The 27885-nt window shown below is 39.2% G+C and overlaps 1 protein-coding gene across 1 annotated transcript; it reads right to left on the reverse strand.

Annotated features, from left to right (window-relative positions):
- Positions 1-10954: 10954 nt before the first annotated feature.
- LOC131233496 (uncharacterized) lies at positions 10955-11795 on the reverse strand. Its single transcript, XM_058230219.1, has one exon. The coding sequence runs from the start codon at positions 11709-11711 to the stop codon at positions 11088-11090; it is 624 nt and encodes a 207-aa protein (XP_058086202.1). The 5' UTR covers positions 11712-11795; the 3' UTR covers positions 10955-11087.
- Positions 11796-27885: the final 16090 nt, after the last annotated feature.

A 27885-nucleotide genomic window follows, 5' to 3' on the forward strand; every position in this document is an offset into this window, starting at 1 on the left:
AGATGGTATGACCCACCTGAGTTCCTTATACGTCTGATTTTTGGGATATCCCATAATTTAATGGGGACCCATCAAATGCACGATGTTGATGTTTGACAAACATCATGGTGAGGCCCACAAAGCTCGACCTCATTGGGAGTTCCTATGAGCTCGGCGGTGTAGGGAAAAGGCTCTCTCTCTCTCTCTCTCTCTCTCTCTCTCTCTCTCTCTATATATATATATATATATATATATATATATATATCCAATTGCTCTCAGAGAACCATGAGTAATGGTGGTCTTAGTTGTATTGCTTTCCTTAGAAGTTCTAATCGAACAGCCTAAATTGTCCATTAAGCTTAAAACATATTTCATTTATTACAATCCAATTCATCTTTGGTTTGGCCTTACTTTCTAAGGCATCCTTTTTCCAAGCCATGTATTAATAATCATGATGGCCAAATAGAAGTGATTCTCGACAATCATAAGCAATCCGACAACCTACTATGGGCCGTAACAAATGAGTGGACTTATGTTTAATATTTTTGGTGAATGTGATGTTTTCACGGCGGTCCATGAAATGTGTGATGGATCTAATGAAGAGTATGGATCAATGATTTGTATACTAAGTATCACATTGCAACAACAAGCACTAATAGTGCTATCAGTACTGAAGCACTTCTCTTCAAGTAAACGGTAAGTAACCGCCCATCGCCACCTTTATTAGCATAGGGCCCATGGACATGTCTAAATCCAAGGCAATTTGGCCGGCTCAGCTTGGCCACACGTGTGAACAGGTCATTTGTTCTCTTTTTCTAACCGGTCATTTGTCACACATGTAACGGCCAATGAGCCCGGTGAGAAACACTTGTGTGAGATTATTTCACACGTGTGTTACAAAGTTACGTGTGAGAGCTTGTGTTTGGCCAGCCACCAATCTTGGGTCTTGTCAGTGGAATTTGGATTCCTTTGCATTCCTTTCTTCAACTGTCTACTTGCAGGCCACAAATTGAAACGATAATATCGTCACATCTAGGATATACTTTCGAGAAAAGTCCATCATAGATGATTTTATGAGACCCAGCAAATCAATGTTCACGAAACGGACGATGTTCGCCTGTATAGTCTGAAGCTGTGTGGGGTCCACAGGAATGCCGGTGAGAAATCTACTCCACCCATCACTTTTGCAAGACCACGATGCCAAAGAAGTTTTAAAATAAGGTAGATACAAAACTCATGTGGGCCATACCACACGAAACAGTGAGAACGGAAAAGTCCAACGTTGAAACCTTCCAGAAGCCAACCATGATGTTTGTATGCTATCCAAACCGTCCATAGGGTCATTACCACTCAGATAAACTGTAAGCACAAATATCATTTTGATACAGATCTTCTGTTGCCCTCATAAATTTCCGATGGTAGGCGTTCAACTCCGCTGTTTTGTATGGTGTGACCCACGGGAGTTTTGAATCTTCCTGCTTTTTAGAATCTAATCCCATTGTGGTCTTGCAAAACTGATCGACGGAGTGGATTTGTCATTGACATCTCTGTGGACCCTACAAAGCTTCTGACTAAAGAAATCCGCGCCCCAACGAAACCTTGCCTTGATTTCCAAACTGAGAAAAAAAAAAAAAAAACAAAACAAAAAAAAAAACCCGAGTATAATATTCAAAAGCTAAGGTCCACGAACAGAGTTACACATGAGTTAGAGAAAGGACCAAGAAGAAGAAAGGAAGGGATCCGTTGCCTTGGGTGCAATCCAAACAGGAAACGACAGTGTCACGTGTACGGAGGACATGGAGCACGTGAATATATATATATATATATATATATATATATATATATATATATATATATATATATATAAAAGGTCTGATATTGCAGATTTGCAGGACCACACACTACTCCTTCCTTTTAAGTCGTAAAGCTATGAAATTAGAGACAACGATGTTTCAATCAATAATGATATTCGCACCCATCAGTTTTGATGCATGCACCTCTATTTATCTACTCATTATTATAGAATAGCACAGCTTTGTACCATTGCATAACATCAAGTAAAAGTAGCTGTTTCGGAATTTAAAACGGTGGGGGTAAATGGTACTGCATTACATTTTTCTGCGTGCTGTTGGTGGGTGACGTGATAAGGCTCGTTTGGTGGATCGGATGCATGACTACACATCCACGTGTAAACTCGAGACGTGTAATCAATCAAAACCGTCAAAATCGTACCACATGATGTGAACGGGGCCGAGCCGAAAACTCTCAGCGATCAGACACCATTAACCAATAGATCCATGGTCATCCAATGGATTCAATGGTCCAAAATCATCTAGAAAATGTCTGTCATTCTGATAGACAGTCTTATCGGGTCAGTGTAACTTTTGGATGGGCCCTATCCATGGTGGGTCCTAAATTTGGTGGGTTTGGATTGAATGCAGTTCTTCCGACTTGGAAGGTGAAGATCCAACAGAAAGTTAGTACTACTGTCTTAACGAATGTAGAAACGAGAAGGTGGATGTAGCAGGTGCAGGTGTCAGTGGGAAGCGTAGAGACTTGCAGCATGGTTAAAACAAGAAAAAGGGAGCCACTAGCTTTTGGCGTCACTTCAAGTGGGTGTTATGCTGATTTCGACCTTCCGTGACAAAACGTGTATCTGCCCTTGAAATTAGTGAGTTCAAGACAGTTGGCTTATGACTTAGGGATCGACGTGATGAGGTCGAGTGCAGTCTTCCCAAAGATAACTATTCTGTGCTCACCAGTTTATCTAAACTCCTCGCAGAGATTTCTGTGATTCAATATAAAATAATTTCTAAAAATTTTAAAAATATTGATTGATGATGAAAATAAAATTACAACCCTTTAATTAATGATATCAAACTTAAAAAGAAATTTCAGAATCAAACTCCAACACAAACTCAACCCTATAAATAATAAACTTGTTGTTTATAGACTGTCATGATTTCTACTAGACTTCATGGTTTGCAGCCAAAAATAAGAAGTGTCCAATTTGTCTTAACCACGTTATTCTCCTAAAATTTGTAAGCCCTTTTAAGTGTCCAATTTAACTTAACCAGGTTATTCTCCTAAAATTTTAAAGCCCTTTTCATGTTGGGCACGACTCTTAAAGCTTCAAAGATCAAGAGTTATATGCAATCGAAATGAAATTGATGATAAATAATAAAAATGAAATTAAAATGGACTTTCGACCGTCGATATGATGGAACATTGCAAATTTGGCATGGGCAACCCGGCGTAGCAGGGCTGGTTGGCTAAAATAGCTTCTGTTACTCCAAAATTATATATTGTACATCAAATAACTCATTTCTATTTGCAAGATACGCCCGCGTTAGTGTTCTATAGTCCCGATCACTTCTGCCTATGATCAGGCCTTCTTTGGTCCATCTTAGCCATGAAATTGTCCCCGGCCCACTCTACATCTGCTTTTGCAAGATCATGGCCCCCACAAAATTGAATATGTCCATGGTTTTTATTGGATGCAACCATGACAAATCTTGTATCTACCCCTCCTTCCCCCAACTTCATGGCCTCCACATAATTGAATGTGTGATTTTTTTATTTTTATTTTTTCTGTAATTCTTCTTCTTTTTCAGGTCAATTGAATTGCACTTTGGTCCTTATGGAAGCTTGATATTTCTCAAGCTTTGCTTGGGTACTTGGGTTTCGCTTTAATCAGAAATATGTAATTGGGAATATGGATTTTTTTTCAAGATCTCTATGCATATATCTATTTCATGGATCTTACAGCACCCTAATCCTACCCATTTGTGCCACTATTTGTTTATTTTAATGAAGCTTTAAAATGCCCATGTTATTCTTCACCTCTCTCCTCTTTAAAGGCTATTGTGACAGACTCTACTTCCCTGTTTGTATTTGCAAAGGCTAGCTATTGTGACAGACTCTACTTCCCTGTTTGTATGTGAAAAGGCTAGCTATTGTGACAGACTCTTTTAACAGGAGATGGGTCATGATATCTTCTCTTTCAAGCCTACACACTAACAAACAAGAACACGCTTGTTAGGACTCTCGATTTTATTGCCACCAAATCATGTTTAGGCCATTTATAGCAGACTCCATCAACAATACTTAAACACTTTACATCCAACAGTTTAGCTGATATAATTTAATTAAGACCATTGACTTGTGATAGCCCAAAAATCTTACAAACGATCATATACTCCTCTAGATGAGGACCAATTAATAATATAGATTTTGGGTAGTTGGAGGGCAGTTCTGGGCAGGAGTAAATGATATACAGTTTGATGCGGTGCACATGTTAATATAGCAAGTTTGTGTGTCAAAAATGCATAAGATCCAAAATTAAAGTGGACCACACCACATGAAAATAGTGGTGATTAAACGGATTAAACGTCCATCATTAAAAATTTTTAGGTATAGTTTATCGGCCATCCAACCTATTGATTAGGTCATAGAGACTTGGATGAAGGAAAAATACAAATATTAGCTTGACCCAAAGCTTACTTTGATCGGGCTAAGAATTTTTAATGGTGGGCTTTCCAGCAATCTTTCTTGTGGCATGGTCCACTTGATATTTGGATTTGACACATCTTTTTTGGAACATGCCATACATTCAGCTGGAAAAATTGATGGATAGCTTGAATTAAACACATACATCATTGTTGGGCCAACTAGCACCAACCAGCTGTTAAGTGGCTGATGGCCATCATGGCATCTAATCCACAACCTAGGACAACGTCCCAACCAAATACTGGGTCGACTGGAGGTGGGCCTACCTTGTTGACATGTATGTAAAATCCACTCCAACCATAATGGGTCAATATGATAATTTAGGGGTATTAATGATCTAACATCAGCCACATCTATAATTCTAGTGGGCCACATGAGTGGAAACCGTGTAAGGAACACCCACTATCAAAATCACTTCACTTGGTGTGATCAACATAAATCAGGTATGGGTGTAATGTTTGGTCTCCATGAATTAACCTATACGAGGCAATTAATGGATGGAATGGATTTCACATAAACATCATGGTGAGCCCTGTAAAAATTCAAAGGTAGGCTTTTCCTCTCTTACTGTTTTCTATTTTGTGGTGTAGTAAATCACAAATCAACCACATTTTTTGCACCCTACAGTTCAATTGATATCATGGATTGAATTGTCGGAATGGATCACATGAAAATATTATTATGAGGCTCACTTACAACACACTTGTTTTAGTTGGCATGACTGGTAGCAATTTGGTGCGCAAAAGTTCTCCTACGGTACGGTGTGCAGGAGACCATTACTATATATATATAAAAGTCATTCATCGGGTTTGTTACACCATGAAGAAGACCTGCCCAAAAAGGATGATGGAAAGAAATACGATTTAATGTACATGTGACCCACTCGATAAACAAACCACCTTGATGTTTTTGTTAACATCAACTCATCCGTATCTCCACAGCAAATGGTTAGTAAGATATCTGATGGTTTCAAATTTAAGTTTAATCCAAATTGTAGATTATATATCCAAAAGTTGTTGTAATCCTATTAGCCCATAAATGGCAAAGGGTCCATGAGATTTATCATCTAATTGGTTTTCATATGTACCAAATTCTCTTTATAGAATTTGAGCCATAAAGGGTAGTTTTTTAGGTTTTTCTTTCAAGTCCAGCCGTTTGATCATTCCAATCTTTTGGTTGAAACCGTCAATTCTTTATACAATCTTAAACATGCCCCACGTGCCAACTTCAGGGCCTCAGTTTCATGGTATTTTCTGCGAATATTTTTCTTTTTTTATATATGATGTGGATGATATTATCATCACTAATAGTCTCCACGATGCTCTTCTTTTTCTTGAGTGAACTTTGTTGACTTTTTAAATTGGGAGATTTGGGCTTACTTCATTATTTTCTTAGTGTCGAAGGGTTTCACACTACATCAGCTATGTATCTCACCTGAATCTCACCCAAACTAAGTATACCGGCGATCCCTTACATTGTGCACACATGTAGGATACAAAACCCTTGCAATCTCTAGCAGTCTCCAGCTCTAAACTCTCAAAGCTCTATGACAATTGTTTATTGAATCCTCATGAACATTAGAGCATTGTGGGCACTCTCCAATATATTACCTCTACACTGCCGGATATTATCACTATTAACCAAGTGTGTCAATTCATGATTGCTCGGCGATCAACACACTGAATGGCAATTGTAGCATACATTTAATTGCCATGTCCTCTTACACTTGCAACTTATTCTAATGTAGATTGCGTATAAGATTGTAATCATCGTCGTTCTACCTGGGTATATGCCATTTTTGGCAGTCCTAACTTAATTTTTTGGAGTGCTAAGAAATATTCCATTCTTTTACCCGTCATAACCACAAAATTATTTTGCATATGTATGATGTTACGTGGTTTAACTATTTATTTACAACAACCTCTACTTCTCTACCATAATAATATCAAGGTCATTTCTCTCGCCTTCAAGTCTCATCTTCACTAAAGACTCAAGCTTTGCTAAGTTTCGACCGTTACAAGACAAGCTTTACACCACTACTCATCTGTCCAGTTTGAGGGGTATGTTAACAATCCATACGTATATCCACAACAACTATCTTTAAATAGATAAATCTCAGAGTAGCCCAGCGGCTGCTGAGGGTGGGATGTATAAATCTCACACGTGCCATCTTAGGACGTGTGCAGCAAGTCATCTCTTCCTCCGTACTCGTGCAGATCGCCAGTGTTTCTAGCAATTAAAGTAAGGGCCAGAAGGAATTGAACGTGTCCTTATGTTCCACCCTAAATTATGTCATCCGGTACGGACCACTCAGTGGGTCCTATTATCTTGAATCAGAACAATATTTTTCCAGTGAGTTGCATGAATGGTGGCCCACTAGGAGACAGTTTCAGTCACGGTTCATGTACTTTGGCTGGGTAGGAACATTACTTTGGGCGATGCCACACGACAAGACCAAATAATTATAAAGTATAGGCTACTGTGGCACTTGTACTCGGATGGACTGATTATTTGAATGGTCCATATTTTTATTACTATCCTGTGACCATTATTCAGTGATTATCCGAACCATTGATTTTTAGAGATGATACCAGATGGCTATAGTCACTACTGGAAGAGCTCGTTTTGCATGTGTTGCAATTCAGGCTCACCAACGTGTGTGGCCGATTGAGGCCCACATGCATAGATGATGGTATAATAAGAACTGCCAATTCTTTGGAATGGGCCATGGTCCAATAATAACCATGATGATGATAAGATGAACACGACCATTGATTTGTTGAGTTGAGTGTGTGCCACCACCCAAAAGATCTACGAGATTGGAATTTTTTTATTTTTTATTTTAAACACGCGCACGCACCACACACTCACGCAAGTGGAATTTCATCACCTATGGGTACTGGAACCCGTGACCGGGAGTTGAAACTCCTGGGAGTCTACCACCCGAGCAAGAGTAGAGACCCCTACGAGATTGGAATATTTAACACTGACACAATCAAACTGGTTCCGTCTGAATATGGACCATCGACTGTTTAAGCTCTTCCAATCTTGAAGAATTCACGCAAACAACCGTTCATCCTTTAAGATCAACGACATAGATCACTGAACTGTGGCCCCACATGCACTGAATCATATGCATTAGCAAGGTCTACGTTTACCGATGAGTAGTACCCCACAATTCCTCTTGGTTACGTTTCTACTGTAAAACCATTATATCTTTTTTTTTTTTTTGGGAGGCGGACCTGAATGTATACCTAAGTTACTTTCTGAACAATCGTAATTCTGATTTTGGATTATTATTATTATTATTGGTTTGAAATAAGACTGCAGATGGATATATTTTTTAGTTTTAACTGTCCATTTTCAGTTAGATGGCCAAGTTAAAAGTAAATTTTGGCTCATGATACAGCTATTCAAAGAAAAAAAAATTTTGGTACATCTAAAGCGGTACCTATAATTCAAAAGGTCTAAGTAGAAGTACTTATGTGCTAAATTTATTAGTAAATTATACTTGCCTGCTTATGATCCTTACACTCTGCCAGAGTATCAATGAATTTGTTTTTGTTTTTTCCCAAAGTTAGGCTGTGTATATGTCATCCAAACATCAGCATTACATGAGCTCAGTATTGATGATGATGAGATTGCCAAAAACGAGTGTAATGCATTAATTAGACAGGCAACATCATTGAATAATGTACAATCATGCAAAAAACCTAAAAAAAATCACAAGATATTTGGATCTGTGTAATATTTTTTACGTCATCCAACTTTGATGATGACACAACCTTACTCAACAGGTTGTATGCAGTAAACACATACTAATAGGCGGCCCCACTCACGACACTTGCTCAATTAACTTACTCTACGAGGACTTTTATAGAGGAACCGGCCTCTTACAATGGACCACAGTAACGGATCTTCCTTTGTAAACGGCCTACTCTTGTTTCCAATCAAATCCTATTCGAGGTCTTCCATTCCAGTGCTATATAGGTTAGGTAGCTCATGGATGGACGTTGACGCTTCGACAGTTTGATCAATCAATCTGAAATGTAAAATCGATCCATTACACATTTCAACAGCTGCATGCGTCAAAAAAGTATCATAGACAACTCTAACCATCTGATCTATTATAACCTATCAAGATTCTTTATGAGAAATATTCCCCATCAATAATCTGAGTGATCTATTTGTTGAGGACCATCATAGATCACTTATGGGTGCAAAGAATGACTTTATAAGGCAAAGTAACCATCTCATCAGTGGCTTAGAAAATGGATGGCTGTAAGCATGAGGCGATAACACACGATGGATCGAATGCATAGTTGAGATGGGTCCCACGGCAGACCAGCATGAGGGCGCCTTAAACAAAATTTTCGATGGGCCGTTCCACTGATCATATTACCGTCTAGCATGCAAAGGTAACTCCCGTTCCCTAGATCAAATGCGCCCAGGAGAAAATGCAATCGTTGCTGAGTGAGCCATTTATCATGGAAAAACCAAAAAATGTAAACTCTCATTCCGCTTCGCATAACGCAGAAGCGTCAGAGGATCCAACCCCCACAAATGAGAACGATCCACTCATCCCCAGCCTGCAAATAGGGCTGTCAATGGGCTTGGCTCATGCGAAGCAAAATTAAAATTTTGATTAGTATGGGCCATAAATGACCCCGCAAAAGTGTGGTCATCTTGGAGGTCCAGGTCCATTGATTTGGTGGACCACCACATGGATGGGCTGTAAGCCAATAAGGAAAGAGAGATTATACTGTCGCCATCAGTCATTCCCACGCAAATCTCGTAGTTGCACTATAGCCCCCATCATCTCTGTGTGGGCCACCAGATAAAGTCCCTATAAGCATAGGCGATTACCGAGTGTACGGTGCTCTAGTGGTCTACCAAATCTAGGGAGCGGATTAGGTCTTACCATGGCAACACGTTAGTGGGTGTTTCCATGACCATAACCATATATCCACGCCGTCCATCAGTTTTTCCAGTTCATTTTAGAGCGTGATCACGAAAATGAAGCAGATCCAAATCTCAAGTGGATCACACAGGAGGGATTGAATGCTTACTATTAAAAGTTTCTTGAGAGTCACAAAAAAGTTTTGGATCAAAGCTGATATTTGTGACCTTATCGACAGGCTGGATGACAAATAAACATTGCGGTGGGCCTTGGGAAGCCATTAGTAGGCGTTCAATTACCAATGGTTCCTGTGGTGTGGATCACTTCAGATTTGTACCTGCTTCATTTTTGGCACCATACCCTTAACTGAGCGGAAAAACTGATGGACGACGTGGATATACAACACATACATCAAAGTGGGCCCCACGGTAAAGGCAACACCCACTAACGTATTCCCGGGTAACACCTAATCCGCTTCCCCAAATCTAACCCTTTTCGATGTCTTCCTAAACAAAGTCGATTCTCTACCGTTCTCTCATTCGGTTGAAAATTGTAGGACCCGCATGCGCATAATATTTGGGGAAACGGATTGGCAACTCCCCCTGCCACCAGCCCGGTGGCCGATGGTCGGGGCTCTGTGGGTCCACTATGATGTATGTGTTTCATTCATGCCATTCATCCATTTTTACAGATTATTTTATAGCTTTATCCCAAAAATTATAGGGATATAAATCTCAGTTGGACCCCACCACAAGAAAACAATAGTGATTGGATATCTACCATTAAAATCCTCCTAAGGCACACTGTACTGTTTATTTGACATCCTGATTAGGTCACGCAGACCGAGACGAAGGGAAAAAACAAATATCGACCTGATCCAAAACTTCTATAGCCCCCAAAAAGTTTCATTCAACGCTGTTTCCTGCAATGTGTTCCAATTGAGATTGGGATATATCTCATTGTTGGTCTCATATCCTAAAATGATCTTAAAAAAATAAGTGGACGGCATGTGTTCCAATTGAGATCGGGATATATCTCATTGTTGGTCTCATATCCTAAAATGATCTTAAAAAAATAAGTGGACGGCATGGATGAAACACATACATCATGGTGGGGCTCACAGAGCACCGACCACCAGCCATTGGCCGGTGGCAGGGCAGTAGCCAATCCGTTTCCAATCTTCGGGCACATCATTTGTATCGAGTGGGTCCCACCTAACAAATAGGGCACATCATTTGTATCGCGTGGGTCCCACCTAACAAATAGGGCACACCCGTTTCCCTACCAACGGTAGATCACGGCCACCTCAAAAACACCACCCCCTCAAAATTACCAAAATGGCAAGAAATTAAATTCAAAATTAAAACCAAAAGATTCTTTGTGCTACGAAACAAACACAAGAAAAGAAGCAGATAAAGGGGCAAAAAAATAATAATTCTATACTGAAGCAGAAAACCTCACTCTGAATTTATTGGAATGACCAAAACGCCCATGGAAAATCCCCACAAACCCAAGTAATTTATAAGAAGGAAAGAGGGATTGGTCACTTACTTAGGGATGGAAATGTAAAAGGTAAAAAAGAAATTGAAATTTCCGATCGTCTTATGTTGATATACAGTATGATTCTCTACATAATACAAAATTTTAAAAATATATACTGCAATTTTCTTTTCTTTTCTTTTTTCTCGTTTTCTTTCCTTCAACCTCTGCAAAGAGGCGAGCGTTCTTGCAGGACCTTCGACGTCTTCGGCTGCCGGAAAACCTTGATCGGGCTTGGAAGCCAACCCCAACCCCTCAATCTGGCGTCTCTGCCGGAAATTTCATCGGAATCTGAGTAACAAGAGAACCCAACCGATCTCGATCTCCGAAGCTGCTTTACCGTCGTCGTCTTCTCCTCATCCGCTTTCTTCTTCTTCTTCTCCACCCTCAAGAACGATAATAAAGAAGCGAACGAGGACGACCAGCTACGAGTCTCCGGCGGATGCCGCCGGAATCCATCGATTTTCCCACCGGATTTCTGGCGGAGGAACGGAAACGCGGCGGATCGAGTACGTCGGAAAGCGGGCTCGCTATCGATGAGGAACGACATGCGGCCGACCGCCCCGATGACGGCGTCGGTGGAGGAGAGGGACGAGGAGGATGAGGTGGAAGTGGAAGGGAAGTCAGGGGAGTGGTAGCAAACGCAGGGGCGCACGTTAGCGCAGTGGGGACAGAGGAGGATGAGGCGGTTCTTGAGGCAGATGGGGCAGACGCCGATTCTTGACTGGGAAGGGTGTTTTCGGCATTTCCCATATTCCTCTTCGACTTCATCAAGAAACTCCATATCTCTCTCTCTCTCTCTCTCTCTCTTTTCTGTTATGGTTTTTCAAAGAAGAGGGTTGGTTTGGAATGGTTTAAAAGAGACGGAGATTTCGGAAAGAAGGGATTTCTTGAGTTAAACTAACTGCGGTCAAGGAGTGTAGGGTTAGCGGTTGGTAACTGGTAAACGTTGGTAGCAGGAACGGCTGCTCTTGGCTTTGAGAAACGTTAATGCGATTCGCGCGGTTAGAGATTTAATAGGTGAGTCGCGGCGCAATGGCTTATTTAGGTCACGTGTGAGAGATCTGGGTCGTGTACTGGCTTGGGATTGATGCGAAAATTTCTCTCCATCGTGTAGCTCACATCTGGCTAGTTGAAAAATAAGTTACCATCCACTTAGTAGAAAACTTTCAACGTTTCGCATGCACAGCATCCAATCTATCCAATAAGTTAGCCTTATCACGAGGATCGTGTAGGGCAAAAATCCGCTCCATCCATTCAGCAGAGGCACCACACTTGTATTTTGTTATTTAACAACTGTTGGCCCACCTGTTGAGTGGATGCGGCTGACTTCTCACAAGTCGATCTTGATGTGGACTAATCTATTGGACAGGATGGATATCGCACGGACAGGATGGATAGGTTTGGTCTACTCGGTTGAATGTGATTGGGCTAGTTTATGAGCTGATTGGCTTCATTTATGGCGTCATTTGTAAGCTGGGAGAATGCCACGTAATGGTTGTCATGGATTTCTTACACGTACGTCGCATTGCCACCGCATGTATCCACGTGTGCCGCGATTCAATACTCGGTTTCACCACGCGCATATACCAGTCGCATGTCTTCGTGACTTTCAAGAGTTTGGAACAACCCGTTCATTTAAGTGGGAATTTACTGAAGTACCCTGGGGTTGTTTTGTTTAAACGAGGCAGCAACCAGCCTAATGACATTCGGAAACGCAGTAGAATCAGCAATTAAGTAGAGATGTCAACGGGCCGCGTCGAGCGCTGTCCAGACCCGAACCTCAAGCGGTGTGAAGGTTTTGGTAATACATATTTGGGTATAAAATACTCATAGGGTCTGAATAATTTTAGCTCTAGGCGTTGGTCTCCTATGTCTGAGTCTGATCTACACCAGGCTAGGCAAAAAAACCTGACGGAGTGGCTATTGGATTGAGACCCTTGGACGAGAGATTGTCGGGTGTTGTCACACCTTTGGATGGGTATGAATTTTCAATTTTGATAGGTTGGGACTATGGTTCCTTAATCCAGACCATTTGTCGGTTGTGTCCGGCCGTGGATCATCTATGCGGACAATCTTACCTGGTTGGTTCGGCAGGATTAAATGCTATAGAATCCCATTGGATGAGATTAACACCGTTATTGCGCAATGACTTAGATGTCTGAAATATGTTGATATTTTGAACCTCAACTTTATGTTTGGGATCAGATTCTTCTACTAGAAGAATATTGCATTCAGTAAATTCATACTTAATAGACTATGAAATTATAATTAACTGATCGGATTCACAATTAACGTTGATCACTTCCACATATATAAAACTTGTATGTTATAAATAAAGGACATGTATCAATGGACAACATAGATAAAACACATGTATAAATATAGAGCCCAACGATGGGTGGTATTTTAACGAGACTAGATATAATTCCATCCTACCTAATCCCACTTGAGCTAGACCCAGCCTTCCAGCTAGGGGTGTACACCGAGTGGAGCTGGCCTCGGCTCAACTCGACTCGGCCATTTGCTGACCCCAGCTCGAACTTGGCTCGGCTTGGTCCTCGAGCCTGACTGGCCAGATCAACTCGGTTCGGTTAGTAACTCAGGCCAGTTCATGCTAAGTTCGCCTGTGCAACATTTTCACAAATATATATATTGTACCTTCAAAATCTCATTGTACGTAAAACAACAGTAGTGGTGTTATAGGTATTTTATCAAACACCTTCTAAGCAACATGAAAATCAAGAAAAAAAGGGTGTTTGTTTCATATACATACCTTCATTGCCACCAGCCTCACTTTGTTGAGTCATTTCATTAAGCACTTGGTGAGTAACATCAATATCAAAGTAAACGAGTCACCGAACTGATTCAATCCGAGTTCGATTCGAGTTGGGTTCGATCCGAGTCGAGTCGAGCTGGAGCTAGCTCGAACTCAGCTCGAATTCATTTTCGAGCTCAAAAAATCAGCTCGACTCGACTCGAACTCAGCTTCCAATTGAGTTGAATCGAGCTTTTTCGAGTCGAGTCGAGTGTACACCCCTACTTCCAGCCACAAACACTAAAATAAGATCTTAGGTATTCAGTTTTGACGCCCCTTCTCAGTGATAATCACTGCCGTCTATTTATAGGACACTGATGAAAGGGTTATGATATTCCAATCCAGGCAAAACTTTTGGGCCATATGCTATCAATGATGGGGACAGTAAAATCAACAGTATGACGTACCTAACCATAGACCTCACTTTGTACAGATTCAACTGTTTAGGTCATACGAATGTAATCATCCTGTGCTGAACCCTACCAAGTTGTTAAGCCGTCAACTCCATACACGTGGCATTCACGTACAGTATCCCGACCATTCATTTACCTATTTGCCATGGCCCATGTGGAAAAAATACACTTTGGCAGATGATCGGAGGTGTGGTTAGTGGAATTCTGTTGGATGTAGGCCAGTGAGGCTCACTTATGAGTAATCACTAGTGGGTGGGTCCCATATGGTTAGGCTTCTTCCGGCTTTCTCTTTTCTGTTGAAATTTCAAATTTAATTTTGAATTTGATTTTGGATAGGAGATAGGGAGAAGACCGGATAATCTGGTCTCATCCCATCTCCTTCTTTTCCTATAAAAAAGTATAACTTTTCTTTCGTAAAAGGCATTGAATCATTAGAAATACCGTGGGTATATAGAAAATATAGCGTGCATTATAGTTTGTCCATTTTGACTTGTCCTTCGGACGATCTAATCCATATATTGCAATCCGAGGCCACTTATACCATAGGATTAGAGGTGTGAATACATCCATCTGCTCCAGTAGTAGATAGGCGGGTCGTTGGAGCATCAATCTTCTGCTTTGTGAGGGTTCCAAAACTCGTGTAGACCGTCAGATCTTAAGGGCTCACCTTCCATGCTTCCCTACAAATTCTCCAACATAAAGTTGGATGAATCATCCCCAACCACCGTTTACCATCGCCAGAAGTCGTGCAATTGGTGGCTGGGATCACCTAATTAGGATTTATTTTTTATTTTTTATTTTTTACTCCATCAGCAGAAGATCTCAACAGATGAAAGATTGGAATGCGGTGGACCCCATCGTATATGTGTGATGCTGCAGAGGCTCCTTTCATCAGACAGTCCAACTCATTTGATCGGTGGCCAGTAAGTGGATAGCTAAACTTAAACCATGGCTGATGGTATACGGTGGTGAAGGTGAGCCCATCTTCGATATATAGTGTCCCATCCGTGTCATTTCCAGGCATGCCCACTAATATGAATCTCTTGCCAAAATGGAGCTGGTTGAGACGAAGGGTCCGATATTGACACGTAATGTTTCTAGAAGGGTATAGATTTTGTTTACACATTTATTTAGCAATTCGCTATAACTAATGAGATGTCATCACGTGTTGGCATTACATGCTAAGTGATGACAAAATTTTACTCACGACCTTTGTCATCTTACTTACACAGCATAACAAGATCAAACAAGCTAAAAGATGCCATGTTTAGTATAAATCACTCTAAGACAAGAAATTAGTATTAAAAGTACTATAAAACAAGAGTCTCAGTGAAACAAGTTTTCCTTTTAGCATTAAATGTTAAAATTTATCTATAAAAGCATATTTATATCTAAATGCCAGAGTCATGTCAAAATCATTCTTTATGGATGCCAAAGTCAAGTGACGAAACACTCCAACAAACGCACAATCCAAAGAAGCAAGAGTCTCTCTTATACACATGATTGTACATAATACGTTACATTGATGTGGAATAATTTTGATGACATTTACATAACTAATCATTTAGAATCTTTCTAATGTTGAAGGCTATTCAAGGCCACTGCCTCTCAAAAGCCTATAAAAGAAACATGCGAAGAATAAGTCCAAACCCTACATCAAATACATCAATTTATATTTTATTTTTCCTAGGACAATTTAGCCTAGTTTTACATAATTATTATCTAATAGCTCCTGCTACAGTACGTTAAGAATAAAAGTCATCTTTCTGCATCTTAAGTTGTATGAACGTGATCATCTAAATTTCGATTTACCTTATCACACCCACTTCGATTGTCAATTAAAATAGGCATATTAGTTATTTATCATTTATTGTTTATTTATTCATTTGGTTGTCTTGCAACTTATTGATTATAATAAGAATTATTTTCAAATATTAATGAATATATATCATTTTCCCTTGAAAAGTTTATTGAACTTTATGTGTTGGTCAAAGAACAAGTCCTTAAGTCCGTAAACTTACATCTATTATCATAAGATAGAAAAAACTCATTTAAAAGGATTAGCCTCATTTGCTTTCACCAATCACTTGCCCGGAGCTCACTATTGATGGTTGAGAGGACTTTGGATTCTGGTTTAGTATCCGATCTCTGTCTCAATGTAGGGGACACCAACAATTAAGTTAACCCATGAATCAGGTAAGCTCTGACATGCTCATGCATTTTACTCACCTACATGTGCATCTAATATAGGCCTTCACTCACACGTGTGGCCTAATCAAATTACTTGATGAACCTAGCCCAACTTTGGATAGGGCATTGACCTGTGGGCTAGGACTGGGCAGTAAGAAAGTTTGACCCCACCGTATATGTGTGATATTTGGACAGGGAAGACAGAAATATCAGCTTGACCAAAACCTTCGTGGGCAATAAGAAAGTTTCAACAGTTGCCAAGTAATCATTCTATTTTTTGTGGTTTGGCCCACATGAGTTTTGTGAATTTGCCTGATTTTTTAGCCTTATGTCCTAACATATATAAGCTGTGCAATGAATAAATTGTTGTATTTTAAATTATTTTAAAATAATTTAGTGTTTCAAAATATCCGTTGGGACGGACCATGGCTGTGACCATAGGTGCGCATGTGCCTTACGGATGTGTCTTTTCACTGAAAGGTTAAATCCTTTCAATTTTTGTTTTGAAAAGTTGTGTCTTTTGAAGTCTAAGGGTTGCACCACTTAGGTTTAAACCCAATAGTCACAACCCTTTGTGAAAGGGTGTCTTCACAAAGTCTATAAATAGACTTTCTCTCATCTGTTTTAAAAAATGTAAGAAAAAGTTTGTTTTATATTAAAAGTACAGTTTAAGTGTTTTCTAGTTCGGGTTAAGACTACAAAGTGGTTCGAGCCCGTGTACAGCGAGTGTACCGCTGGAACCAGGTCATAGTCGTTGTATCCTGGAGGTCGATTGCTCTGGAAACCTCTTGTACTTGGGACGCTATACAAGAGGAGAAAATTTGATTTCAAGCCGAGTGACTCATGTCACGCTTCGACTTCTATAAACTGATAAGTTTTCTCTTTTTCTCAATTTAAATTTATTTTATTTAAATAATTTTTCAAACTTCATATCCCAACAATCTTGAAATCGAATTTTGTTTGAAAAACTATTTAAGAATTACGGTTGCATCTATTTGGTTGGAATAGCCCAAAATAAAATCACACCAACCCGATTTATGGACAATGACTCATATAATTTAGAGTTGTCATATCTCACCTAATGGTTAAGATCTTATAGATACTTGTTATGTAAGTTCTTTGGACCACATGTACAAAAGTGAATGTATGCACTGACCGAGAATGGTTAGAGTACTTTAGATCTTGATATCTATCAATGAGAATGATTAAACTATGATCCAACATATAAGAAGCCTGGATTCCTGAACAATTGGCCGAGTTCGTTGTAACCCTCGTTAGCACAAAGTATGATCCTCAAGTTGTCAGATAGGTTGGGTTAAGATTATCTTGGGTACTAGACCTATAATCTACATATGGTTTTTATGTCCCAAAGACATGTCATTCTATCACATACATGTAAAATTCAAGAAATCTATAGTGTCTACCTCTTAGATAATGTTAGGCCCTGTTCACTCATAAGAAAGCCTAAATTTAGTAGATTTTCTCAAAATTATGATATGACATTAAGGAGCATTTCTTTTTAGATCTCAAAATTTGTGATTTATTTTCTCATAGCTTGAGCCAATGTAACTTTCACATGAAAATAAATCAAACTATTGAACCATATTGAGTAGGATATACACTAATCTCAACATCTATGTACAATAAAGATCAACCTAAAATGCATTTCAAAATGAGATTTTGTGTTGGGATTCCCATCATATTAGGAATTCTTCTTTATAAACCACCATACATGGTTAAAAAGAAAAATTTGGAAAGAAAAATGTGAAAGAAACTTAAAAATGCAATCTTCTAAAGTATCTTCTAAAATGGACCTGATAGGTCGATGGTGTGGTCAAAAGTCTGCTAGTTGCTCAGATGCAGATGGGTAATATTCATTGTACAGTCAATCGGTTGATGGATCTAAATCTGTCACGTACGTGCCAGAAACAAAATTATTAGTATTAAGAAATGTAGTTGTTAATTATGTGTCTTCCCATAATTTTCAAGTTAGTGCAACCCTTGAGAATGGTTCTAACAAGGAGCATCTGGTGGTTATAATAGTTCTATCTGAACTTGACATGATGCATGAGAGTAAATGGCATTTCGATGACCCTTGATTTAGTCCACTGATCTGATGGACCTCACATAGGAACAAAATCGCCAAATATGGAAAGACCTGAATGTCCTAATAATGAGGTTTCTTAGATAATCTCGTTAAATAAATAAATAAATAGGTGGAAATGACTCAAATCTAAAGGGGTGTAAAAAAAAAAGAAAAAAAAAGTAATAATAAACTGATACTCTAATCACTTGTTCAGCGAAAATAAAGTAGACGGTTAGAATCATCTATCCTAATTGCTCATGGGTTTATACCCTTATGAGTTTCCTTTCCTAGGCAACTTTTTAATACTTTAATAGATCACTGTAGTTCATACACATGCAATTTGTAATTCTATATGATATATGTCTTTTGATAATCTAATCTGGCCCCAATTTTGATAATCAAGACTATTCAGTTAATGTGCCGGACCATGTATAATGTGTCACCAAAATATTCTTCCATTAGATAATCTTACATATCCAACTTATAGACTGCAAGTGGATGATTTATTGTCTGCTTTATGATATGAGATTTTGGGAAGATATTTGATGGAGACTGATGGTGAGTAGCACAAGAGTGCATGGTATGAATTGTGAAAAAATGGGGCCTACTATATCACTGGTGCTTGAACAGATATAATATATCATTTTGATCAAGTGCATGTTAAGGAGTTGATTTTTGTGTGATTGATATATATTGATCTTTAAAAATGTAATAGAATGCACGGTTACAAACTAAGGCGTCACTACACACATGTTTGTAACATGAGTAGTTCATTAGTGGGTTATTCTTTGTATTTATAGTGACTTAAAAATTAAATTATAACGTATACTAACCATTGGTATGAATGACCTTTACAATAATGAGTGCAGACAAGGAATAAATGAGTATGCTATATTGAACTTGATGAAATCAATGGCCGAGTTTATAAACCATGGGCCCACTTATCACTGTGTATCTATAGATAACGCACATTATTCTTTTTGTATCATTGCATGTATCTTGTGGCCTTTGATCCATCCTATGTGGATTTATAATTGATATATTTGAATCTTGTATCTACGTGTCACATATACAAAATATAGTCTTCCTATTATAATATGAAATATTAGACAATGTATGACACTTGATACATAGACACTCAGAAATTATACATATGTGGAAAAGATCCCATTTATAAATATTTTAAATTGTGGAGGTTATATACTTAGATGTACTACAATGTTCCAAAGTTATAGATCCATACAAATATTATATTGGCCCATGTGGGATGATTGGGCTGGTGTATTTTTAAAATATTACCTTTTGCAGGCCCAATAGATGAAAGGTCTAGATCTTGCATATGTATTACTTTTATGAATATTAAGTACTTGAAATTCAATTATATGAATGTTTGTTTTTGTGAAGTTTCACTTACCATGAAGCAAATGGTGACTTGAGTTTTTCAAGTGAACTATGTTTAAGACCAAGTGGACTAGTAGTAAATGTGTATTAATTCAATGTTAATTCTGACTTACATTTTATTATGTAGAAAGTAATATAGAATATTGCATCCAATAACAGACGGACCATCGGCACATATCACTTAAATGTTTAACACACTTATCGTTGATTTTTTATAAACGATTCATATTATTGATCTTAAACATAAAGTTGTTGATAGGGTGACGAGTACGCATGCCTAATTTATGAGACAAGTTACATTCACTTTTGGCATCGCTCATAATACTTTGTAAACAATATTACCTACTTAGAAAGGCGGAGGAAATGTTATTTTCGTCCGATCATGTGCCAACTTAGAACACCTGTTAGATCTAGTCAATTCATAAGATAGTTCTTACGAAAGATTTCTCTTAACTCTTGGTTAATGGGTTTATCAGGTGGGTCATAGATATATCTATCGAAGCTAAATATGAAATTGTGAGGGTCCACTTGGATGCATTTTAGATAAACCACTTAACCCATAGAATATAAGTTTAGTCAATAAGTATTTGATAAATGGGTTGACAATATAAAATTGAAGATTTGCACTAAGAAAACTATATGTTGAATGTTATGAATCAATATGCACATGTTTTACGTTAATGTGTAGGTCTTTGAGATAAGACGTCTATAATTAAACATATTACATGTTTTAATGATCAAATTGGTAGCTATCAAATGAATGGTAGAAAGAATATTAGTATCGGTCTGAATTCATAAAATGATTATTGGATCAATGAGATTTTTAGGCTATATTCTATTATCATTGGAGGCTAGATTTGGACATTGAGATTGATATTGATATGAGATTATAAGTTTATGTAATGAATTGTGTTGTTTTACCATCAATAAATATATCTAATGGCCAAACTTATGCATATATGAAGCTCATTATTCAATTCATCGATCAAGATACTTGATAATGAACTTGGACATTTCTCTTTTATATTCAGTTGCCAAATATCCATTGATTGTATTGAATTCTAATCACTAATTGATAAATTGACCAACTTTTCAAGTGTTAGGGAACATATGATAACATGATAATATTGTGATATGATTACATGAAAGTTATACTCTATTTTAGTTGTCATATGTCTATGCATGACAGATTATTCCAGCCTCTTTGTATTGCAGATATAATAAGGTCGATTTACTTTACCACCAGTTAGTTGAATGGTGGGCTAGTGAAGTTGCTTGAATTGTCAGAGTACATCAAAGGCTAAGAAAGTTGGTTGTATTTAGAGCTGATGATACAACAATTATCATAATAAAAGTGATGCTCAGTATCTGTTACTTGATGAAGTCATAATTGTTGACTCTGTGAGGTTAGAAATGAGTTCAGTATGCTTTGGCTTGAGATATGAATAATCAAAGAGGCTGCAACTGACTGCCAAAGACTTGATTGAGGAGCAAAAAGAGGAATCAGCCTAGGCAGAGGCTCATTTATGAGTAGCTAGTTGGTGAGGCAATAGCTTGTCAATACGATGATCCCTAACTAATATGAAAGGATGATTAGCCACAATGGGACTAAGATATGGCCAAACTCGTATGAGAAGTAAGCCTGAGAGAGTAATGACGGGTGGAGGTAAAGGGCCTACGGGTCATAAATCCTCTAACCAAGTGACTATATAAAAGATTAGTCAATGATACATCGAAGGGAATGAGGCTGAGCCTAATATATGAACTACCAGTGTTGGCAACCCAACCTATATAAGTAAAGATCCTATTAGATAGATTCAATGGGTAAACAATAAGACACGAGGTAGACGATTGCACTGATGTAAATGAGCCCCTTCTATGGTGTACAGTGCGAGCAGCAATGAAGAAGGATGAGTTTTTGAACTTTTAATGAATTCATATCCATATATTTGGTGGTGTACCCAATTGCTGCATACACTTGATGGAATTCACCTATATGAGTGTGGAGGTGGAGGCCGCTTCCTATGAGAATTTAGGCGAATTCTCTAGAACACTCATGAAATCCAGGTAATGGTGTATGACCGAAACGCACCGAACCACAGAATCACTTGTAGCGAAAAAGTTGTGTGAGTAACATGTACTTGCGATCTACATCAAAAGGAATCAGGTTCAAGATTATGGTGTCACCTGATTCTTTTAAACCTGTCATGTTTACTCTAATGTCAGTTCAAGTCTATGATGACATCGACACTATTGCACAACTCTTCCATCTTAACCCGAAATGTCAAAAATTTTGAAACATGTGGGGGATTGTTGTATTTTAAATATTTTAAAATAATTTAGTGTTTCAAAATATCCGTTGGGACGGACCATGGCTGTGATCATAGGTGCGCATGTGCCCTACGGATGTGTCTTTTCACTGAAAGGTTATATCGTTTCAATTTTTATTTTGAAAAGTTATGTCTTTTGAAGCCCAAGGGTCACACCACTTGGGTTTAAACCCAATAGTCACAACCCTTTGTGAAAGGGTGTCTTCACAAAGTTTATAAATAGACTTTCTCTCATCTGTTTTAAAAAAATGTAAGAAAAAAGTTTGTTTTATATTAAAAATACGGTTTAAGTGTTTTCTAGTTCAGGTTAAGACTACAAAGTGGTTCGAGCCCGTGTATAGTGAGTGCACCGCTAGGACCGGGTCGTAGTCGTTGTATCCTGGAGGTCGATTGTTCTAGAAACCTGTTACACTTGGGATGCTGTCTAAGGGGAGCAAATTCGATTTCAAGCCGAGTGACTCATGTCACACCTCGACTTCTATAAACTGATAAGTTTTCTCTTTTTCTCAATTTAAATTTATTTGATTTAAATAGTTTTTCAAACTCCATATCCCAACATAAATTGGGTGGATATTACACATATATACACTCGATTGTTTTGGCCCGACTCTTAGGATCGAATGAATCCATTTGAGAAACCAAGTCTTTTAATACTGAATATGTAAAGAGGATTTTATATATGAGAGGGAAGGGATATTTTTTTCACAAAATTTGTCATTTGTGAAAAATATCTCACTTAATTTAGTTATTGTTACCAAAATCTAATAGAAGGTAGCATAACAAAAATTTAATGAAAACATTCTACAAAACTGAGGCAGTATTTTTTAAATTGAATATTAAACCATTGATTATGCAATGGTTACAGTGACCATTTATTTTCAAAATAAAAAGGGTCAAAACATCATAGGATTGAAATAATCTAATTCAGAGTTTTCATTTGATGTCTTTCCACCCTGGATAGTACTAGGACTTGGTATATAAACAGTTTGGGTAGTTGGAAGATGACCCACATGACCCATATTCAAAGGATGTATAAGAGCAACCTCTTCTACATGCATGCCATTCCAATCAGTGGGTAAAAACCCATGCATCTAGCAAGTAGACATTGGTAGTCATTTTTCTAAATGTATATTTATTGATGCATGTGCAGGGGAAGTACGGATTTCATCAATTTCCAAGCTGGATGGGTTAACTTGAGCCCAACTAATTTTTCAGGGTTGAGCTTAGGTCTGCTATGTTAGACACATGCCAGGTTCGACCCTTGGCCTTTTAATATCTAGCCAGTCCTGGCCTAGCGTGGCTCGGACGTGGATCAGCTACTGACAGGTTGAGTAGCAGACTCACTAATGAAGTGGCGTCAACAAATTGTGTGGGCCTCACCATGGCGTATGTGTTGTATCCACACCGTTCATCCATTTGTAGAGATCATTTTAGTGCATGAGCCAAAGAATGAGTCAGATACAAAGGTCAAGTGGACCCCCTATAGAAAACAGTGGGGAGAATGACAACCACCATTAAAAACTTTTAAGGGCTTAGGAAGTTTTCGATCAAGTTGATATTTGTATTTTCCCTTCGTTCATGTCTGTGTTAACTTATGAATAGGTTGGATCTCAAATAAACATCATGTGGATTTAGGAAGGTTTCAACGGTGGGCATCACTGCCCCACGGTTTTCTGTGGTGGGATCCAACCTAAAATAATCTATCCAAATGTATGGACGGTGTGGATATAGAATCTACATCATGGTGGTAGGGCCCACAAGACTTGGTGACTTTACTTCAGTAGCTAATCCTGGTCCGCGTGGGCCAACCGGGCCTTTCCACCAACGGAGCAAGGGCATTTTTTAATTAATAAAATAGAATATTAAAAAAGAACGTAGCTGTGCGTTGCTTTCGCATTGGGAATCTGAACTTTGCATCTCTTTTTTTGAAACATAGTGGGTTTTACCAGGTAAAGCTAAAAGCATGCTACTTGATTCAGATAATGGTTTGGAGCGCCTTTGGTTTACTCCCATCTAACTTGACAAGGTCACCAAATAAAACGTCCAAAAATACCATAGCAGAAACCGGAGTGGTATAACCATCCAAATTAGTGTGATTTTCATGATATTCTTGGTCGGATGCGACTTGCTTGAAACCAGGGTCAACGTGATGTTTGTGATATATCCACTCCTGTAACCTCAATCTTTGTGTTATATCCACTCGATCGGTACACCATTTCACCAATTCATTTGTTAGACATTATCTTAAACACGAGGGAAATTATTAAAAAAGAAAAAGAACAACTTGATGGAGCCACACCACAAGAAATAAGAAGGGATGCAAATGCCCACCTCTGAAACCTTTTTGAGCCACCATGACGTTTATATGTCCGTACAAATGCATTTTGTTTATATCCATTTTTGACACACTTATGGGTGTCGATAAGATGCTGTCACCTGATAACATCACACGCTAAATGATAGGCAAAATCCTACTCATGCCCTTTATCGTCGTTTGCACCCTATCTGGCATGCCTAGATCAAACAAGCCTAGGATACACCATGTAACAGCCATGCAAGATATTAAATTCATCTTCAAGAAACGTAGTACAAGGGATAAACATTAAATGCTAGATTATATATATAAAAATAAGTACTCTCCCAGTAAGTTAAGAGTCTCATTAAAGAATGACTCCCTATCTCTCTAGCATTAAATGCCAAAACTCAGTTAAACTAGACACCAACCCAAACAGAGTCAAGTTTAACACAACTTAGCTTAGTTCGTCCAGCACCCTACCTCAATTTGAGTGTGGCTCAGCTCAGTCCTCAAGCCTAACTAGCCAGCTTAGCTCGGTTCAATTTGCTCAACAGCTTGGGCCAACTTGAGCCGACTTCAAGCTTGAGTACTTGAGTCAAGTAAGAGTTGGTTCTTTTTCTTTTTTTTTTTTAAAGTTCTTGTACAAGTGGGCTAGATATAATATAATATATTAATTAAGTTATATATAATATAATATAATGTAATTAAGTTATAACTCGAGCTGAACCAAATCGAGTTGAGTTCATTCCAAGCTTTAAGTTGAGTTGGCTCAAGGGCCAGCTCGAGCTAAAAAAAATCAGCTCGGCTCAGCTCGGCTGGGCATGAACCCAACTTTGAGTCATACCCAATCCATGGTGGAGCACAACACATAAAATGGTCTAGATTATTCCACTGCTAACCTCACTTATCAAATGTGTTTAAGGATGGGCCCCACACCGGAAAGTGATTTCGAGGAAAGCTCTGATGAACAAGTCCTATCATGAATTAAAAAAATTGTGATGAACTGCTCAATAGATTAGTGGGCTTTTTAACAATTAAGAATGAAAGTGTCCATTGGGTTTTGATTGTCCAGACAACTTGATTTTTGGACTGTGTCTGAAACATAGTAGATTCCATAATTTGGTCCCTTTAATTTTAGCTAATAATGCCACGTGTAGAATTTCTTGGTGCTGCGTATCAAGCAGCATCCCATGCCTGATCATCATACAGCTCCCGAACGGTCCTGGTAGCGACTATGTGAGGCTTACATCCACGTATGCGTTTTATTCATGCCATTCATCCATTTTGAACGATTATTTTAAAATATGAGCTAAAACGAAGGCATATCTAAGACTTTAAGCGGAACATAACACAGGAAACAGCAAGGATGGAATACCTACATTTGAAAACTTCTTCGTGGTGACAGAAGTTCTGGATCAAGTTATTATTTATGATTATCCTTCATCCAGGTCTGTTTAACCTTGTGATCATGTTGGATGGCAAGTAAACATCAAGGTGGGCCCTAGGAAGGCTTCAACGGTGGGCGTCATTAGCACCACTGCTTCCTGTGGTGTGGTCCACTCAAGCCTTCCATCTGCTTGACGTAATATGAACTGTAAACTTGGATGGACCACGTGGATAAAACACATATATCACGGTGGACCCCACAGAGCCGTTGCAGGACCGTCCGTCTCTAGCCACGTCTTGGTGGGGTACTCCCGAATCCGCGCCTCTCTTTTTCACGTGACATTAGCCTTTTTAATCACAGCTGGTTCATTGGGCATAGGACGGCCGATCTCAATAGACTTTTGTCTATGCAATGGACGGTTGATCTCATCGCTTGGTGACGTGCCGTTGACGGCATGAGGTCATTTACCGCAAATTACTCCGTGACAACAGAATACGTCAGTCCTATCAACTAATAACCATACTGTTGGCAGATCTTTGTTCTGTCCTCGAAAGCCGTGAAGTTTTTAGATGAGTTGAGACAGCGCGATTATCCATACACATGCATATAAGCAAAGTAGCGCGTCCCATTGCCATACCACAGGCCAGACAATGGAAAATCATCGGATTCATTTTCGAAGACAGAACCCAGCAAGTACACTACCAGGGTGCATTACAGTGTAATGTAGAGTGTCGCAGACAAAATCTGGGTCACTCTCCTAACCGCTTCAGAGACCCAAACCTGGACAATGTTGGTAAACAAAGGAAACCTTGGCTGAAATAGAGACCCCCTAATGCCTAAGTTAGGTCAAGGGATTTTAGATCTAAGTTCGATTTTAGAGGGGGAGTGCGAGATGTTGCGTACCTTTCTACTTCCCACAAGACGCTATTTATACCTTATCGCTTAAGGAGAGCACATCCGCATAACTCGGTGCGTCTTAGGGCATGATGGGCATATCCGTCTAACTAGGCGCATCTTGGGGTATTTGCCTCATCTTACGGATGATTTAGCTACCCAGTCGTTGCATTGTCGTGCAGACGTAGGTGGTTGAGTAACCGTCGTCAATCGTGTGATAGCAGGACACTTCACGGCCTTCCTCATTAGTGGATCCCGGTCCTAAATCGAGCACATCGACATCAGATCGTTCCGAGCCGACATCTTTAGCCTCGGATCATTCCAGAATTCCGCTCTGACCTCCAAGCAGACCAACTCAGCCTCGGATCATACTGTCTGATGCCTCGAAACATAACAGTCGTCGAATCGGATGTTCATCCTTCGCCTATACAAATCCAAGCTTAGTTTTATGCCTCGAATTGGCTCTGCATTATCTCAAACCTCGGAGCTGAGGCGTTTCTAGTCTTCCATAACAATAGCCCCCTACTCTCTGAGTTCGGAAACGGACTCAAAGAGTAAGTATATGCACAAGATTGATAGTTTCCTCCATTGCGTTCCCAACGCGTGTAGTTATAATTATAGTTTTCATATTCAAAAGGATACATCCTCGGGGCTTTCTGTCCGCATAACTCAGTGCGTCTTAGGGCATGATGGGCATATCCGTCTAACTAGGCGCATCTTGGGGTATTTGCCTCATCTTACGGATGATTTGGCTACCCAGTCATTGCATTGTAGTGCAGACGTAGGTGGTTGAGTAACCGTCGCCAATCGTGTGATAGCAGGACACTTCACGGCCTTCCTCATTAGTGGATCCCGGTCCTAGTCCTAAATCGAGCACCTCAGCATCAGATCGTTCCGAGCCGACATCTTTAGCCTTGAATCATTCCAGGATTCCGCTCTGACCTCCAGGCAGACCGACTCAGCCTCGGATCATACTGCCCGATGCCTCGGAACATAACAGTTGTCGAATCGGATGTTTATCCTTCGCCTATACAAATCCAAGCTTAGTTTTATGCCTCAAATTGGCTCTACATTATCTCAGACCTCGGAGCTGAGGCGTTTCTGGTCTTCCCATAACAGAAGTCCCCTGCTCTCCGAGTTCGG

This window comes from Magnolia sinica, chromosome 18 (assembly GCF_029962835.1).
Source record: "Magnolia sinica isolate HGM2019 chromosome 18, MsV1, whole genome shotgun sequence".
Lineage (NCBI taxonomy): Eukaryota > Viridiplantae > Streptophyta > Magnoliopsida > Magnoliales > Magnoliaceae > Magnolia > Magnolia sinica.

Coding starts and splice junctions, on each gene's coding strand:
- LOC131233496 (XM_058230219.1), bottom strand. CDS start 11,711: ATGGAGTTTCTTGATGAAGTCGAAGAGGAATATGGGAAATGCCGAAAA.